Source organism: Mesoplodon densirostris, chromosome 2 (genome assembly GCF_025265405.1).
Source record: "Mesoplodon densirostris isolate mMesDen1 chromosome 2, mMesDen1 primary haplotype, whole genome shotgun sequence".
Classification (NCBI taxonomy): domain Eukaryota; kingdom Metazoa; phylum Chordata; class Mammalia; order Artiodactyla; family Ziphiidae; genus Mesoplodon; species Mesoplodon densirostris.
The window spans coordinates 53,958,845-53,978,275 of NC_082662.1; the positions used below are offsets into that span (position 1 = coordinate 53,958,845).

The following is a 19,431-nucleotide window of genomic DNA, read 5'->3' on the forward strand; positions in this document are numbered from 1 at the left end:
TTACCTGGTAGAAAATGGAATATATTCTGGAAATGTCCCAACCATACCTATGCAAAACTAAAAAATCCCCACCCTGATGGCATAGAATTTCATTTTGGTAATTTTGTTGTAGAGAAAGTGCATAAAAGTCACTGGGTCACGCTTGTTTCCATGTCCCTATTCACACAAGGAAGTGTACTCCTTCCTTCTATTTTTATCTTGTTTATTCACTGTTTTATCTCTAGTGCCCAGATCAGTACCTGGACTGCTGTCACTGTGCAATAAGTATGTTTTAAATGAACAGATCTAAATGGAAGATGAGAAAACATGGCAAAAAACCAAACAGCAATCCGAGCTTTTCTTCAAGGGTCATGCGCCCTGATTTTTCTCCTTTCTGGGGTGGCAGAAGGGATTGAATTGATGTCTAGGGACATTGCTGACGGCTATGCCCCAGCCACTGCTCTAGGAGATGCAAATGTGAGCTTACTACTGACTCTTCCAGGTGGAGACAGGAGCGGGAGCCAGCCACCCGTTCCTCAAAGGAAAAAGGAACTGGAGGTGGGGGGCAGCAGAAACTCAAGTGACAATAAAAATCAAACCCAGACGCTTGGAACAACACAGACCCAAGACTTTGTTCCACATCCAGTGACTCACTAAACTGAACAAGAGCCGAAAGAGAGACCATGAACTACACTGAGTTGCCCAACTGCTTCCTCCCTTGGCTTTCTTTCCACCAGAGATGCCATGTCCAGGAGAAAGGTGCTTTGGATGACTTTTAAACATGTCCCCGTTTGTTATTTCAGCTCCACAAAGCGCCTCAAGTCTGTGGAGGATGAAATGGACAGTCCTGGTGAAGAGCCATTTTACACAGGCCAAGGGCGCTCCCCGGGGAGCGGAAGTCAGTCCAGCGGGTGGCATGAAGTGGAGCCAGGTAAGCGGGCTGGGCAGTGGGCTTGCAGCCACCCCTGTAAAGTCCAGGATACGTGGGAGCCCACGCCAGGCATAAAGGGAACGCAGCAAGCTCAGAGCAGTGGACTTTTTCCACGTGAACACGTGTTTGTACCTGACTGCTGCTTTTATGAAAGGGTGGTAGTGAAAGGATGCCATTTAACTGAGAAGAGAGACTGAGAATGGTGTGTAGGGTTTTCTACTCTTACATCTTTTCACCTACACTGCAATCCAGCATTCCATTTGCCTTTGCTTTCATTTTATACTAATTGTCTTTTGGGTCTGGTTTTATCTTTTAATAATCAAAATAAAAATCTATCAACTTTTTCAACTACGTTGATAACATTAGAAAGGTAGAGTGGGTTCCCTGTGTGATAGCTTGTATTTGGATCTTTATAAAGTGAGGAGACTTTTAAATATGTTTTCCTGTTACTGGATTTCATCATGATTCTTTTTCTATTTAAAAGGAACAGCTATCTTTATATCCCTCTTTCATGGACTAAGCAAATGATGACTGCTAGTTTAACCTCCTGGGGTAGTTCAGTCTTGGCTCTGGAGTCTTGAGTAATGTGACTAATTCCGATAGCAGAAGCTTTTTGAAACTTTTCTCAGTGTCTAACCTCCACATGGGCAAGGGAAAATCTTCTCCAGTGGCTTCCTCGATATGCAAAGTCAAATGCTGTAGAGAATAGAGTGGGCTTTGGAAAAAGACAGGCAGAGTGTAATCCTGACTCCAGCTCCTGCTGGCTGTGTGATTATGGGCAAATTACCTAACCTCTCTGAAACTGATTGTCCCCATTTTTATAATCTGTCAATAATAATAGCTATGTCAGTGCTCTTGAGAATTAAATGAGGTAATATACATAACCTGTCTATGAATCACACCTAGTACGTAAGTTTGAAAAAATTTCCCCAGCCCGTGCCTCAGAGTAATTCCCTGCAAAGACAGACAAGCGCCAAGAAAATCTCTGAACCCCTTCATCTTCAAATCTTAACTTTTTTCTCTCCTCTCTAACATATCAAAAGAGAATCCTCAGAGGGTGTGACTATAAAGGAAATAGCACAAGGGAGATTTGAGGGATGATGGAACTGTGCTGTATCCTGTTTGTGGTGGTGATGGACAGGAATCTATACATGTGCTAACATTCATAGAAAAGTATGCCTTCCACTCCTGAACCCTCAGGCAGTTTTGCTATATGATAATCAAAAACAAAACAAAACCTCAGGCCCCACTGTCTGAGTCCTTTATCTTGTTCACTTTACTAAAATGCAGAAATTTCACTTTGCCTTACTTCTACCTAATATTTCCACCCAACTCATTCATTCATTCGCTCACACCTTCACTGGGAACTTTTCTCATAATGAGGAACTATGCCTGGTTCTGGGAACTCAAGGATGAATGGGAAGGCTATGGCTCCTGCTTTCAAGGAATTCACAGTGGGGGTGGGGAAGAGACACATAAGAAGATTTTTAGGGGAGATTGGTTCAAGATGGCGGAGTAGAAGAATGTGCACTCACTCCCTCTTGTGAGAGCAGCAGATTCACAACTAATTGCTGAACAGTCATGAACAGGAAGACACTGGAACTCACCAGAAAAGATACCCCACATCCAAAGACAAAGGAGAAGCTGCAATGAGATGGCCAGAGGGGCGCAATCACAATAAAATCAAATCCCATAACCGCTGGGTGGATGACTCACAAACTGGAGAACAGTTGTGCCACAGAAGTCCACCCACTGGAGTGAAGGTTCTGAGCCCCACGTAAGGCTTCCCAACCTGGGGGTCTGGCAATGGGAGAAGGAATTCCCAGAGAATCAGACGTTGAAGACTAGCGGGATTTGACTGCAGGACTTTGACAGGACTGGGGGGAACAGAGACTCCACTCTTGGAGGGTACACACAAAGTAGTGTGTGCATCAGGACCCAGGGGGAAGGAGCAGTGACCCTGTAGGAGACTGAACCAGACCTACCTGCTAATGTTGGATGGTCTCCTGCAGAGGTGGGGGGTGGCTGTGGCTCACCATGGGGACAAGGACACTGGCAGCAGTTCTGGGAAGTACTCCTTGGTATTAGCCCTCCCAGAGTCTGTCATTAGGCCCACCAAAGAGCCCAGGTAGGCTCCAGTGTTGGGTTGCCTCAGGCCAAACAACCAACAGGGGGGAACCCAGCCCCACCCATCAACAGTCAAGTGGATTAAAGTTTTACTGAGCTCTGCCCACCAGAGCAACACCCAGCTCTACCCACCACCAGCCCCTCCCATCAGGAAGCTTGCACAAGCCTCTTAGCTAGCCTCATCCATCAGAGGGCAGACAGCAAAAGCAAGAAGAACTACAGTCCTTCAGCCTGTGGAACAAAAACCACATTCACAGAAAGACAGACAAAATGAAAAGGGAGAGGGCTGTGTACCAGAGAACAAGATAAAACTCCAGAAAAACAATTAAATGAAGTGGAGATAGGCAACCTTCCAGAAAAAGAATTCAGAATAATGATAGTGAAGATGATCCAGGACCTTGGAAAAAGAATGGAGGCAAAGATCGAGAAGATGCAAGAAATATTTAACCAAGACCTAGAAGAATTAAGGAACAAACAAACAGAGATGAACAATACAGTAACTGAAATGAAAAATACACTAGAAGGAATCAGTAGCAGAATAACTGAGGCAGAAGAAAGGGTAAGTGACCTGAAAGACAGAATGGTGGAATTCACTGCTGCAGAACACAATAAAGAAAAAAGAGTGAAAAGAAGTGAACACAGCCTAAGAGACCTCTGGGAAAACATTAAACACACCAACATTTGCATTATAGGGGTCCCAAAAGAAGAGAGAGAGAAAGGACCCGAGAAAATATTTGAAGAGATTATCACTGAAAATTCCCTAACATGGGAAAGGAAATAGCCACCCAAGTCCAGGAAGCACAGAGAGTCCCAGGCAGGATAAACCCAAGGAGAAACATGCTGAGACGTGTAGTAATCAAATTAACAAAAATTAAAGACAAAGAAAAATTATTAAAAGCAACAAGGAAAAAATGACAAATAACATACAAGGGAACTCCCATAAGGTTAACAGCTGATTTCTCAGCAGAAACTCTGCAAGCCAGAAGGGAGTGGCACCATATATTTAAAGTCATGAAAGGGAAGAACCTACAACCAAGATTACTCTACCCGGCAAGGATCTCATTCAGATTTGACAGAGAAATCAAAAGCTTTACAGACAAGCAAAAGCTAAAAGAGTTCAGCACCACCAAACCAGCTGTATAACAAATGCTAAAGGAACTTCTCTAAGTGGAAAACACAAGAGAAGAAAAGGACCTACAAAAACAAACTCAACACAATTAAGAAAATGGTAATAGGAACATACATATTGATAATTACCTTAAATGTGAATGGATTAAATGCTCCAACAAAAAGACACAGGCTCACTGAATGGATACAAAAATAAGACCCATATATATGCTGTCTACAAGAGACCCACTTCAGACCTAGGGACACAGACAGACTGAAAGTGAGGGGAAGGAAAAAGATACTCCATGCAAATGGAAATCAAAAGAAAGCTGAAGTAGCAATACTCATAGCAGGTAAAATAGATTTTAAAATAAAGAATGTTACAAGACACAAGGAAGGATGCTACGTAATGATCAAGGGATCAATCCAAGAAGAAGATATAACAATTATAAATATGTATGCACCCAACATAGGAGCACCTCAATATATAAGGCAAATGCTAACAGCTATAACAGAGGAAATTGACAGTAACACAATAATAATGGGGGACTTTAACACCTCACTTACACCAATGGACAGATCATCCAGACAGAAAATTAATAAGCAAACAAAACCTTTAAATGACACATAGACAAGATAGATTAAATTGATATTTATAGGACATTTCATCCAAAAACAGCACATTACACTTTCTTCTCTAGTGCACACGGAACATTCTCCAGTATAGATCACATTTTGGGTCACAAATCAAGCCTCGGTAAATTTAAGGAAATTGAAAACATATCAAGCATCTTTTCTGACCACAATGCTATGAGATTAAAAATAAATTACACGGGGGGCTTCCCTGGTGGCGCAGTGGTTAAGAGTCTGCCTGCCGATGCAGGGAACACGGGTTCATGCCCCAGTCCGGGAGGATCCCACATGCCGCGGAACAGCTGGGCCCATGAACCATGGCTGCTGAGCCTGTGCGTCCGGAGCCTGTGCTCCGCAACGGGAGAGGCCACAACAGTGAGAGACCCACATACTGCAAAAATAAATAAATAAATAAATAAATTACAGGGGGAAAAATGTAAAAAACACAAACACATGGAGGCTAAACAACATGTTACTAAATAACCAAGAGATCACTGAAGAAATCAAAGAGGAAATAAAAAAACACCTAGAGACAAATGATAACGAAAACACGATGATCCAAAACCTATGGGATGCAGCAAAAGCAGTTCTAAGAGGGAAGTTTATAGCAATACAAGCCTACCTCAAGAAACAAGAAAAATCTCAAATAAACAATCTAACCTTACACCTAAAGGAACTAGAGAAAGAAGAACAAACAAAACCCAAAGTTAGTAGAAGGGAAGAAATCATAAAGATCAGAGCAGAAATAAATGAAATAGAAATAAAAAAAACAATAGCAAAGATCAATAAAACTAAAAGCTGGTTCTTTGAGAAGATAAACAAAATTGATAAACCATAAGCCATACTCATCAAGAAAAAGAGGGAGAGGACTCACATCAATAAAATTAGAAATGCAAAAGGAGAAGTTGCAACAGACACCGCAGAAATACAAAGCATCCTAAGAGACTACTACAAGCAACTCTATGCCAATAAAATGGACAACCTGGAAGAAATGGACAAATTCTTAGAAAGTTATAACCTTCCAAGACTGAACCAGGAAGAAGTAGAAAACATGAACAGACCAATCATAAGTAAAGAAATTGAACCTGTGATTAAAAATCTTCCAACAAACAAAAGTCCAGGACCAGATGGCTTCACAGGTGAATTCTATCAAACATTTAGAGAAGCGCTAACACCCATTCTTCTCAAACTCTTCCAAAAAATTTCAGAGGAAAGAAAACTCCCAAACTCTTTCCATGAGGCCACCATCACCCTGATACCAAAACCAAACAAAGATACTACAAAAAAAGAAAATTACAGACCAATATCACTGATGAATATAGATGCAAAAATCCTAAACCAAATACTAGCAAACAGAATCCAACGACACATTAAAAGGATCATACACCATGATCCAGTGGGATTTATCCCAGGGATGCAAGGATTCTTCAGTACATGCAAATCGATCAGTGTGACACACCATATTAACAAACTGAAGAATATAAACAATACGATCATCTCAATAGATGCAGAAAAAGCTTTTGACAGAATTCAACACCCATTTATTATAAAAACTCTCCAGAAAGTGGGCATAGTGGGAACCTACCTCAACATAGTAAAGGCCATATATGAGAAACCCAGAGCTAACATCATTCTCAATGGTGAAAAACTGAAAGCATTTCCTCTAAGATCAGGGACAAGACAAGATGTCCACTCTCGCCACTATTATTCAACATAGTTTTGGAAGTCCTAGCCACAGCAATCAGAGAAGAAAAATAAATAAAAGGAATACAAATTGGAAAGAAGAAGTAAAACTGTCACTGTTGCAGATGACATGATACTATACATAGAGATTCCTAAAGATGCCACCAGAAAACTACTAGAGCTAATCAATGAATTTGGTAAAGTTGCAGAATACAATATTAATGCACAGAAATCTCTTGCATTCCTATACACTAACAACAAAAGGTCGGAAAGAGAAATTAAGAAAACAATCCCATTCACCATTGCAACAAAAAGAATAAAATACCTAGGAATAAACCTACCTAAGGAGGTAAAAGACCTGTGCTCAGAAAACTATAAGACACTGATGAAAGAAATCAAAGATGACACAAACAGACACAGAGATATACCATGTTCTTGGATTGGAAGAATCAATATTGTGAAAGTAACTATACTACCCAAAGCAATCTACAGATTCAGTGCAATTCCTATCAAATTACTAATGGCATTTTTACAGAACTAGAACAAAAAATCTTAAAATTTGTATGGAGACACAGAGGACCCCGAATAGCCAAAGCAATCTTGAGGGAAAAAAAACGGAGATGGAGGAATCAAAATCCCTGACTTCAGACTATAGTACAAAGCTACAGTAATCAAGGCAATATGGTCCTGGCACAAAAACAGAAATATAGATCAATGGAACAGGATAGAAAACCCAGAGATAAATCCACACACATATGGTCAACTAGTCTATGACAAAGGAGGCAAGGATATACAATGGAGAAAAGACAGCATCTTCAATAAGTGGTGCTGGGAAAACTGGACAGCTACATGTAAAAGAATGAAATTAGAACACTCCGTAACACCGTACACAAAAATAAACTCAAAATGGATTAAAGACCCTAATGTAAGACCAGAGACTATAAAACTCTTAGAGGAAAACATAGGAAGAGCACTCTTTGACATAAATCCCAGCAAGATCTTTTTTGACCCACCTCCTAGAGTAATGGAAATAAAAACAAAAATAGACAAATGGGACCTAATGAAGCTTAAAAAGCTTTTGCATAGCAAAGGAAACTATAAACAAGATGAAAAGACAACCCTCAGAATGGGAGAAAATATTTGCAAACGAATCAATGGGCAAAGGATTAATCTCCAAAATCTATAAACAGCTCATGCAACTCAATATTAAGAAAACAAACAACCCAGTCAAAAAATGGGCAGATGACCTAAATAGACATTTCTCCAAATAAGACATACAGATGGCCAAAAGGCACATGAAAAGCTGCTCAACATCATGAGTTATTAGAGAAATATAAATCAAAACTACAGTGAGGGGGCTTCGCTGGTGGCACAGCTGTTAAGAATTTGCCTGCCAATGCAAGGGACATGGGTTCAAGCCCTGGTCCAGGAAGATCCCACATGCTGTGGAGCAGCTAAGCCCATGTGCCACAATTACTGAGCCTGCATGCCTAGAACCCGTGCTCTGCAACAAGAGAAGCCACCGCAATGAGAAGCCCATGCACTGCAATGAAGAGTAGCCCCCGCTCACTGCAACTAGAGAAACCCCCATGCACAGCAACAAAGACCCAACACAGCCAAAATTTAAAAAAATAAAATTAATTAATTAAAACAAAACAAAAAAAACTACAGTGAGGTCTTACCTCATACCAGTTAGAATGGGCATCATCAGAAAATCTACAAACGACAAATGCTGGAGAGGATGTGGAGAAAAGGAAACCCTCTTGCACTGTTGGTGGGAATGTAAATTGATACAGCCACTATGGAGAACAGTATGGAAGTTCCTTAAAAAACTAAAAATAAAATTACCATATGACCCAGCAATCGCACTACTGGGCATATACCCAGAGAAAACCATAACTCAAAAAGACACATGCACCCCAGTGTTCATTGCAGCAATATTTATGATAGCCAGGTCATAGAAATGCCCATCGACAGATGAATGGATAAAGAAGAAGTGGTACATATATACAATGGAATATTACTCAGACATAAAAAGGAATGAAATTGGGTCATTTGTAGAGATGTGGATTGGCCTAGAGACTGTCATACAGAGTGAAGTAAGTCAGAAAGAGAAAAACAAATATCATATATTAACGCATATATGTGGAATCTAGAAAAATGGTATAGAAGAACCAGTTTGCAAGGCAGAAATAGAGACACAGACATAGAGAACAAACGTAGGGTCACCAAGGGGGGAAAGCAGTGCGGGGGTGGTGGTGGGATGAATTGGCAGATGGGAATTGACATGTATACACTAATATGTATAAAATAGATAACTAATAAGAACCTGCTGTATTTAAAAAAAAAAAAAAGTATAACCCCAGACTAACCATGAAAAGGACATCAGACAAGTACTAGTTGAGACTCACTGTACAATATATTTGACCACTACTCTGCAAACTGTCAAGGTCATCAAATATAAGGAACGTCTGACTAACTACCACAGCCTCGAGAGGCCAAAGATGCATGACCCCAAAATGTAGTGTGTGGTGCTGGATGGGATCCTGGAACAGGAAAAGGACAGTGGTTAAAAACTGAAAGGATGGGAATCAGGTGTGAACTTAAATAATGTATCCGTATTGATTCACTAATTGTAATAAACATACCATAGTAATGCAAAGTGTCTGTAGCAGGGGAAACTGGGTGTGGGTATGTGAGAACTCTCTGTACTGTCGTCACATTTTTTTCTGTAAATCTAGAGTTTTTAAAAAATAAAGCTTGGGCCTCCCTGGTGGCGCAAGTGGTTGAGAGTCCGCCTGCCGATGCAGGGGATACGGGTTCGTGCCCCGGTCTGGGAGGATCCCATATGCCGCGGAGCGGCTGGGCCCGTGAGCCGTGGCCGCTGGGCCTGCGCGTCCAGAGCCTGCGCGTCCGGAGCCTGTGCTCCGCAACGGGGGAGGCCACAACAGTGAGAGGCCCGCATACCGCAAAAAAAAAAAAATAAATAAATAAAAATAAAAATAAAAAATAAAAAATAAAAAATAAAGCTTATTTAAAAGAAAAAAAAAGAAGAAGATCATTATGTGGTGACATGGGAGGCACAAGGATGGGGAATTAGCCTCTGGTGCTACCGTTTTCTAAGTGTCATCAACACAGCATTCAAGGTGTGGTGGGTCTTCTACAAAGGCCACACATCAGCTTCACTCCACACTGATATCATGCCCATTTGCTGAAAGCGACTAAGAAATACACCCAGGCCTAAATGAACATGCTGACCACCCAGGCTGCCAAATGCATCATCAGCGCGACCTCAGGATAGTGCCAATGAGAAGCTTATGTGCTATTAAAAAATTTGCAGATCTAAATGTTCTTTGAACTCTTTTTAAAAGGTCAATTAAAGTCCTGGCCCGTTTACCTGCTTTGCTGAAAATCAGAATCAAAATATATAAGTTTGGGACATTGTGCTTGAGGGTCATACTGATGTGGTTTTATACAGACTGAGGTGCTTCATTATGTCTATGTACATGAAGCTCCTCCACCATAAGCCTGTCCTGTCAAGGTAGATTCCTTTGGGGCACATCTGGGGGCAGTGGGAGTACATTGAATATAGAGTGCCTTGACCTAGTGACTCTTTTATTCAGAGTAATTCTATTCTTGTCTGCATGTCACGATTCAAATGACCATAAATTTTAACATCTCAATACCTATATCCTTTGTGGTCATTAAATAACTAAAATTTAATGGCTAAATCCTTTTTGGGAGGAGATATATATAGATATAGATATAGATACAGATATAGATATATGGTAATAATACTACATATTATACTATATGTATATAGCATATATGTACATATAGTATAATATACTGTATATACTATACATATATATGTGTGTGTGTATATATATATATATAGAGAGAGAGAGAGCGAGAGAGAGAGAGAGAGAGAGAGAGTGTATATTTGTAGGGGGGTTCTCTAAGAAAGAAATTTATATTTTTAGGGAAATCCCCCACAATTATACTGTATTCCTGCACTGATGCTCCATTCTCTATCCCTATTTCTTTACAGAAAAATGCAGTTTCATGGTATATGTGCAGGGGGTGGGGGAGGACAGTGAATAAATTTACATTTGGCCATATTCAGCATAGAAAGTCATAATTGAAACATGGCCTGATGGGACATTAAAACTCAGCTGAAGGATGTTGTACATGTTCGTGGTGACTTTGGTGTCATTAACTCACACCAGCCATTTTAAATGGATAATTTATGCTGCCAGATGGTCTTTTTGGGGGGTTTTCCATCCAGCCCAATCCCCTTTTTGGAACAGAGGACACCCTTATGTTGTTCCCACACTGATCCGGGCCTGCATAGCTTTTCCCCAGGGGTACAGTTCATTGAGTAGGAGGCTTTTAGTGATTCACGCATGTAAATTACCTTCAGAACCTGTTTGGCATTATGTATATCTGAAGGTACCAGCAGCCTCGTGGTTGCCTACATGTGGGATAATTCTCTCAAGCAAGTGCTAAAGGATACTTTGTTTATGCCTCAGATGTGACCCAGGAAGCAAGGCCTGTACTTATTCCTCACTCAGAGAGCTTTGCATCTTGTTTACCTGCCCTCAAATGCTTTTTCAGTGCTCCCCGGCCAAAAGAGGGCCGAAGGTTGCCAGAAGAGACAAATTTCCTGGAGCAACAGGAAGGCTTTGGAAAGTAAAACAAACCAGACATGCAGTAAATTACATGGGCTCTTTCAAATGTCTTTTGTAGTATCCTGTTCCCCATTAGTTTATCTCAGCACTTTTAGTGCACAGCTCTTATTATCTGGGAAGAGGGGCATAGGAGATTAAAGATGATGTTAGTTTAAAAACATCAGACAACCTCAAGCTGACTTGTGCTTCTCTTACAATGCTGCATTTGTTCTTTCCACTTAGTTTCGTTTCCCAGTTATCTCAAAACTGGGTTAGATTCGAAGCTTTGAAGCTAATCATGCACTGATGAAATGAGTCCTATGAAATTCTATCAAGCAAAAGTGCACATACCATCAACTCTTGTTTATCTGTACAAATGAAAAATTGCAGAGGAACTGATAATGCAAATAAATAGGAAGGAAACCAACAGGCAGGCGCCTACACTGGGTCAGACGCTGCACATGGTGCTTTCATATATATGGTAATGATTATAGTTATAAATTGTTTAAGTACCTCCTGTGTACCAGGTTTTTTGGTTTTTTTTTAAATTGCCCCAAATCATGCAAGTAGAATGAGCTTGCCTCTGTAGAGATGAAACTGAGAATTATAAAAAATTAGGTGACTTGCCCAGCGCCACAGAGATGGTAAACCTATGGATCCTGAATCCAAATTTCAACCTAAATCTGTTTTCGGAGTATAAGTTTTGTCTTCTGTACCCAGAAGACAAAATAACCTCTTTTACCATAAACATTTATGCTTGTATTTTAAGGTCTCATGTCCTGAGCTTGTATTTAAATATAATGCATAACAATAAAAAATTTTAAAAATTACTCATCAGAAAGACCTGAAAAATCCCCCACTTTCCTTATCCCAAACCCTTGTCATGCACCCAGGCCAGAGAAGGAATGTGGGTTTATTAAATACACATAGGATATAATATATGAGCAAACGGTATTAACTGTTAGCAAAGTGAAATATCTACCATTTTTTGCCCATAAAATCAAACAATCCTCAGCATTCAGATCTTTGTTCAAATAATACATTATCAGAGAGGCTTCTAGTGATCTGAAATAGCTGCTGTTTATCTTGCATCATCCTATAATTCATAACCCTGCTTGCTTTCCTTTCTTCATACCACTATCTCCTGTTATCATATGTTCTCCCTCTAGAACATACACTCTGAGCAGTGGGGCTGAGTCTGTCTTTTCCACTGCTGTAACCCCCAGCATCCGTGACAGTCTGCCACATAATAGGTACTCAATAAATGTTGATTGAGTGAATGAATGAAGCCTATAAAGCAGGGAATTTGGGTGCTTTCCATAAATCTGAAAGCAGATTTTGCCAACCGTAATTCTCTCAGAATTGATGTTTACTGTATTCTCAATCTGTAAGCTGTTATTCAGTCAAATCCAATTATTAGCAAGTAGTAAGCAAAAAAATTGCTAAGGCTCAACCATGGGCCCTGTTGACAAGTGGTAGGGTTATCAAATTTTATTACAAGTATCCCTCACGTTAAAGGGTATTCCTTTAAAAGATAATACTTTATTGTCTTCTAAGATAATACTTTTTTTTTAAAAAAAGATAATTCATTACCAGAAGCTCTATATCAAGAATCCCAATAGGGCTTCCCTGGTGGTGCAGGGGTTGAGAGTCCGCCTGCCAATGCAGGGGACACGGGTTCGTGCCCCGGTCCAGGAAGATCCCACATGCCACGGAGCGGCTGGGCCCGTGAGCCATGGCCACTGAGCCTGCGCATCCGGAGCCTGTGCTCCGCAACGGGAGAGGCCACAGCGGTGAGAGGCCCGCGTACCGCCAAAAAAAAAAAAAAAAAAGAATCCCAACAGTGAATCTTTATAGAATGTTTTATGTAACCTTCCTGATTTATGTCTGAAAATTTTAAGATTTCCACGTGAAATTTTCTTTTATACAAGCATAAGTAACACCCATATGAGGCACTATGAGATCTGTATCACGTGAGGTCTAATCTTGCTATTCAAAGTGTGGTCTGAGGGCCAGCAACATAGCATCACCTGGGAGCTTATTAGAAATACAGAATCTCAGGCTCTAGCCAGGCCCACAGAATTTTAGCAAGATCTCTAGGTGATACTTATACATGTTAGGGATTGAAAAGCCCTGATCTAGGCTCCTCCTCTGATTGTTCCTTTATGTAGGCTCTCACCACTCAATCATTGCCTTGTCTAGCGGCACCCTGAACTTTCAGTGTTGTGCTCCCCCAAGCTTTCTCCCTACTTTAAGTAGGAATGCCTTTAACACTCTTCTAGATAGATAGAAATCTAGCCTATTTTCAGACAGATCAGAGAAGATGGTACCCTCACCCAGTGATTCATACCTCAGTACACTAAAGAAACTTCTCTCTTCTGCGTCTCTCATCTTCCTCCTGTTGAAGTGCATGGAGAAGAAGAGCTGGTCATCTAATCAGTATAGTTCAAGTCGAGCCAAGTCACTAAATCTTTATTAAGTGCTGACTGTGTATAGTACAGAGTAGTTACAAGATGACCCTGTCAAGTCCCTGTCTTCAAGGGCAAACCAGATTTCCTCCATTGTCAGTCACCATCTGTAAGATGGGCACTGTTGTTTCCGCCCCATCTCTGTCGCAAAGTTACAGCAATCAAATGATGAACTTGAACTTCTGTTCCAAATGCCAAAGTCCTTTGTTAAAATTAATGTCCTTTAATCATGTGAAGTATCATTAGAATTATTGAGAGAGACAAACCCTACCCAGCTCATGGTGGTTGGATTAAATGCTATTGGAGTAAAAGGAGACAGCTGACTTTAGAATTAGGGACACTGTCCTCAAAAGGAGGCAACGAAACTGGGTTTCCATTGGAACCCAAATGAGAAACGCTTACACAGTTGAAAGTGAGACATGATGTCTCTTAGCCTTTCAATCATTGGTATATATATAAATTTAAGTGTTCTTCATATACCTTTCTTTCTAAGATACATATATCTTGCAAGCCAGCTTTGTGGCTGTCCTGTGAAACTTCTCAGGTTTTCTGTGTCCCCAGAATTGACTCATCCGAGGGTTCAGTGGGCTTCATGGATTACTGAGTTGCACCCCTTTCTGCATGTGAGATATAAATACCAGTCAATTTCAGCACAGTTAAAGATATTTTTTATTGTGAAAAAACATGAAGTTATAGGGCTTTTTCAGTGAAATTTAGTTCTGTGTTTGAAAACAGGAGCCTCTTACTCCTTAATTTTTCTCTTGTAGGAAGATATTCAGAACTCTAGCATGCCTTCAATTATTTTGTGATTGTAAAACCTTATTAACAGACAACATTACTTTAGCCAAGATGCTGGAAGTTCTAAACAGTTCAGTGAAAAGTTTTAAAGTCAAATTTGTTAAGTAGTAAGTTTAGCTGTAGTCCTTTTCTTAAAAACTTTCAGAGATAAACTTCTTTCAGAGATAGATTTCTTCCCAAAGGCTTAGCAGTCCTCATTTTTGAAGGTTAAAATTAAGCACTGTGATAGCATACTGTCTATCCTTATCACAATTATTAAGTCAGGAAATACATTTTTAAAGGCATTTGCAGAAGAATATTTGGTAAACATCTCATGAACCAGCAGCCCAGGACATTTAGAACCAGAGTTCAGTGTCACAACTGCTAGAAGCACAATTGGATTTTGCAGACTTATGTTGGTTCATTGTAGTTTTCAGTACTCCATAATAAGTTCACTTGGATGCCCAACCCTGCTAGTCCTAATTTGACTATCAACAGTCATTCACTGGTTGTAGGAGTGGGGGAAGTTTGCCAACATAAACTTGTAGCTGAGAAGCATAGGCAGAGCCCCATTATCGATGCCAATAAAAAGGCAGCAGACTAGTAACAGTAATACATTGATCATGGACGCTCAGCTGTACTGGCATGTATTAGGGGAAATGATTAAATCTTCCACAATCTCCTGCTGTAATAGGAAGAGTCACTGTTACAGAACGCTGCCATAGGATCAATGTCTTGGCTTTTCTTCTACATTTATAGAGCAGTGGGAAATCATCATTATGTGACAACGTTGTCTCCCATTATCTCTTTAGTATTGGCACTTGCTCTTAGAGGCTGGTGCACCAGGGAGCACCACTACAGTAACAAGGGTTCCTGCTCTTCAGTGAGCCTCTTTTAGCAGAGAAATTTCATCTAAATACGGTGTTATGAAAGGAAAGCTATATTACAAAATGAGCATTCCTTAACTACCCTTCAAAAATATCCAAATTTTCTTTATCAAGGCTATTTTTTAAAGCCAAAAAAGGGGCGCTAAAACAACCTATTCTAATTGGAGTCTAAAACGTTACCTATTAGAAAAAAAGAAATACTCTTCTCACATATGTGCATGTACACTAATATGTGGGTGTGTGTTTGTCAAATACGTAGATATGGTAGAACATGGTCCAAAAAATGACCATTGTATGCCTGAAGCCTGTTATAGTACCTGGCACATGGTAACCATTCAACCAAGATTTGTTGGATAACTAAATAAAGAATAAGATGGGGACCGCACATGTCTTATCTTGTCCTCTGAGGAGGGCAAAGTGCTCAGGAAGCAGAGTGCTGCGTACATCTGTTGAGTGAATGAGTACAGTTAGACTTGGGTCAGAGAACTCAGATGCACGATTTCGTGAATACAGAAGCTCCCAGGAAAACAGATGCAGCATTTCAGCTGGTCTTATCTGAGTAAATAAATTACCCAAGTCGCCAAATTTTTTATTTCATGTTTGAAAATGAAGCTGTGTAAGTATGCTAGAAAGAAGGAAGGAAAAATGTATCTTATACCTTAGGTTTACACGTGAAATCTTCCTCCCTCCCCTGTTCCTATCACCGTCTTTAGTACAGCCCCTGAGTCTTAGGTAGCAAAGAGCTGGCTCATTGAGTGGCCTTATTTAGCACATTGTAAGGAGGAGCTTTAAAGTAAATTTCAGGGACTTCCCTGATGGTGCAGTGGTTAAGAATCTGCCTGCCAATGCAGGGACAGGGGTTTGATCCCTGGCCCAGGAAGATCCCACATGCCGCGGAGCAACTAAGCCCGTGCGCCACAACTACTTGAGCCTGTGCTCTAGAGCCCGTGTGCCACAAGTACTGAGCCCACATGCAACAACTTAACTACTGAAGCCCGCACGCCTGGAGCCCATGCTTCTCAACAAGAGAAGCCACCGCAATGAGAAGCACACGCACCTCAATGAAGAGTAGCCCCTGCTCACTGCAACTAGAGGAAGCCCGTGCACAGCAACAAGGACACAATGCAGCCAAAAAAAAAAAAAAAAAAGAAGCAAATTTTATTCCAGCCACAACAATTTTTTTTTTTTTTTTTTTTTTTTTTTTGCAGTACGTGGGCCTCTCACTGTTGTGGCCTCGCCTGTTGCGGAGCACAGGCTCCGGACGTGCAGACTCAGCGGCCATGGCTCACGGGCCCAGCCGCTCCGTGGCATATGGGATCTTCCCAGACCAGGGCATGAACCCGTGTCCCCTGCATCGGCAGGCGGACTCTCAACCACTGCACCACCAGGGAAGCCCCACAACAATCTTCATAGGCTTGTTGGGGAGGGAGGAAATAAGAGAAAAGTAGCATGTATTATAAAGAGGAGAAAAGTACAATTAAGATTCAAAAGCCTCCAATTCTTGGCTTCTGTCGTGAACAAGCCTGGAATTTTTAGCAAACAACTTCTCTGAATTTTCATTTCCTCATATGTAACATTGGGTTCTATAAAACACCTTGGCCTTCCTAACTCACAGTTTTGAAAAGATCAGATGAGATTATAATAAAAACAGGAACTACCATTTATTAAGCACCAGCTGTGTGAAAGGTACTGTGCATGACACTGGACATAGGAGTATTTTTAATAAATGTAAAGTATACTTATAAACATAAAGCTTTATACAGATATTAGCTATCCCTTTTTCAAAATGCTGAAGTGCTATGTGAGTTTAAGATACTATGAAATTAAATTGAAACCCTAGTATACATGTCTGCGTCTGTTATATATAAAGCACTGTGCAAGATGGTAGAGGGCATATAAAAATAGGTAAGACAAACCTTCTAGCCCAGTGAAGGAAGGACAGGTAACTGGTTAAACCAATACCCAGTTCTGCAAGGTATCAAGTACGCTAAGTGTCACATAGGTTAGGAGTTGATCGTTGGCTTAGACCACCATCCTCTGCTGTAACTGAAAAAGCAGATGCATCAGCCATTCCATTATTAAAGGAGCATCAGTGAATGCTGGTCCCTGTTTCCTCCCTTTCATACTATCAGAGTCTTATCTTTCTTTATCTCTGAGAAGCAGGTAGAATGCTGATGTGCTAGGAAACACTCTGGAAGTACACAAGGCAATGCCATCCTACTCCAGCAAAAGATACAGCTTTCTGCACCCATGGACTCAACGCCTTCCTAAAGCAGTGTTCTGACTTGTAGATAGTGAAAATGGGCAGAATCTAAGCAAATATTGACTTAGAGGAAACAAAATTATTCTGAATTGAGATTAAATTCACCAAAGGGAAAAGTAACCAGAAAGTATAGTTGGAAGAGAAGAAACAAAAGATATAGATAGATAGATAGATAGATAGATAGATAGATAGGCAGATAATCAGACTTACCTAAGAATGTCCTGTGTTGACTTTCCTTTGTCTAACAGATTTTATTTATCTAATAACTACTAATAAATATTTGTAGAACTCAAACAGAATGTAGTTTTAACCTCTGATATAAAGATTAAAAATACTTCTTAAAGAAGTGTTCCTAATTCCTCTGGTCTATTCTATGAACACAATGTAGATATTTCATAGACATGAGTAATACCACAATCTGATTAACAATAAAAGATAAATTTACTTGTATTTTGTCATTGGAATGCTGCTGAAAATTTAAATATATAAGTGTTTTATTAGAAAGGGCTAGTGTTTATTGAGCACTTACCATGGGCCATACATTGTTCTAAGCTATCTGTATATATTCTTATATATGTAGCTATATATTTATATGTATATATGTGACAAATATGTGCATATATGTATAGATATAATGTGTATATGTACATATATGTTCAATTTGTAAAAGTGATACAGATCACTGATAATACTATTTGCAGACTTACTTCCCTCTCTCGGTCCTACATACTGATGATTCTATTTAAATGTTAAATAATCAAGTATGACACTGTCAGTTTATATGGGAATAAAGTTCTCTCTATTTTGGCCACCACTGTTTTTAATAAAATCAGTTTTTCATACTCTAGAATTAAGGGGCTTTCGATGGGGATGGGGGAGAAAAGGAGGAAAGAAGTCCTCAGGTGCACGCAGGTCTCAGGAGGGAATAGCTTTTCCGCCCGTGCTGTGCAGCAGTTTCTCATGTGGCTGTGCACACCCCAGTCACTTTCCTGCTCGGCGGAGGATTACAATAATGCCTATTTATCCAACTCTATCCATCCAAGGATTTCAAATACATCATAAACTCATCAATTAATCAAAGACATGGCACCCATATTGAGATGATGGGTGAATTACATCCTAGAAGATTACGAGAAACGCTCACATCAACGTAGTAAATCAGGGACTGTTTCCTGATGGATTCCTGAACGACCCACCAAATACTAAAATGGAGAGGGTTCTTTCCTGCACTGAATCACAAAGTATGTCTCTCAAATAGGAGAAAACTTCAGGAATAAAAAAGTCACTTTATTTCTAAGTGATGAAATATTAAACCCTGATAAAATAACTGAACCAATTTAAATACAATTATGCAGCTTGCCTCTTCAGAGTAAAGTATTACCGATCTCCCTTTTGTAACAATTAAAAATCCCCCTCTGAAGCTTTTGATTTTTAAATACTGGGTTACTTTGGTTCCTCGTTCTCTGGTCTGTTTGGAGTGAGGGACTCTGTGCTGTGGTCCAGTGTCTCCAGCCACTGTGGAGAAGGGCTTCACAGACAGCTGTGAGTGTTCATTCAGATGATGCTCCAGCTCTTCCGGATTTTACTGTGGTCCAAGCATCTTATTGTCCTTCATTTTGAAGAAACATGCCAACCTCTAGGGATTTTCCACTTTGTATCTAATGAGAGGTAAAGTTTTCATTTGCATCCTTGCACTCAAGTCATTAGGAATTCAAGGAATGGCAACCCAATATCCATTTCTAATCTGAAGTGTCCTCTGCAGTACCAGATTATTCTGCAGCTTTAGCTATCCCAACCCAGAAATTACTTCCCTGTGATTAGCTTCTAAGATGAATGAATTCTAGGATATCATGATTGCTTGTGACTTAATGCCAGTTAGAATTCGCCACCTGCCTTTCAGCCATTT

General features: G+C 40.2%; 1 protein-coding gene across 3 annotated transcripts in view; it reads left to right on the forward strand.

The window, feature by feature from the left end:
* NFIA (nuclear factor I A) overlaps window positions 1–19,431 on the forward strand; it is a 386,801-nt gene that overhangs the window by 264,042 nt on the left and 103,328 nt on the right. For all 3 annotated transcript variants that reach the window (XM_060089880.1, XM_060089882.1, XM_060089881.1), the window contains exon 6: window positions 783–910. In XM_060089880.1, the coding sequence (XP_059945863.1) occupies window positions 783–910 (128 nt within the window). The remainder of the gene's footprint in view (window positions 1–782; window positions 911–19,431) is intronic.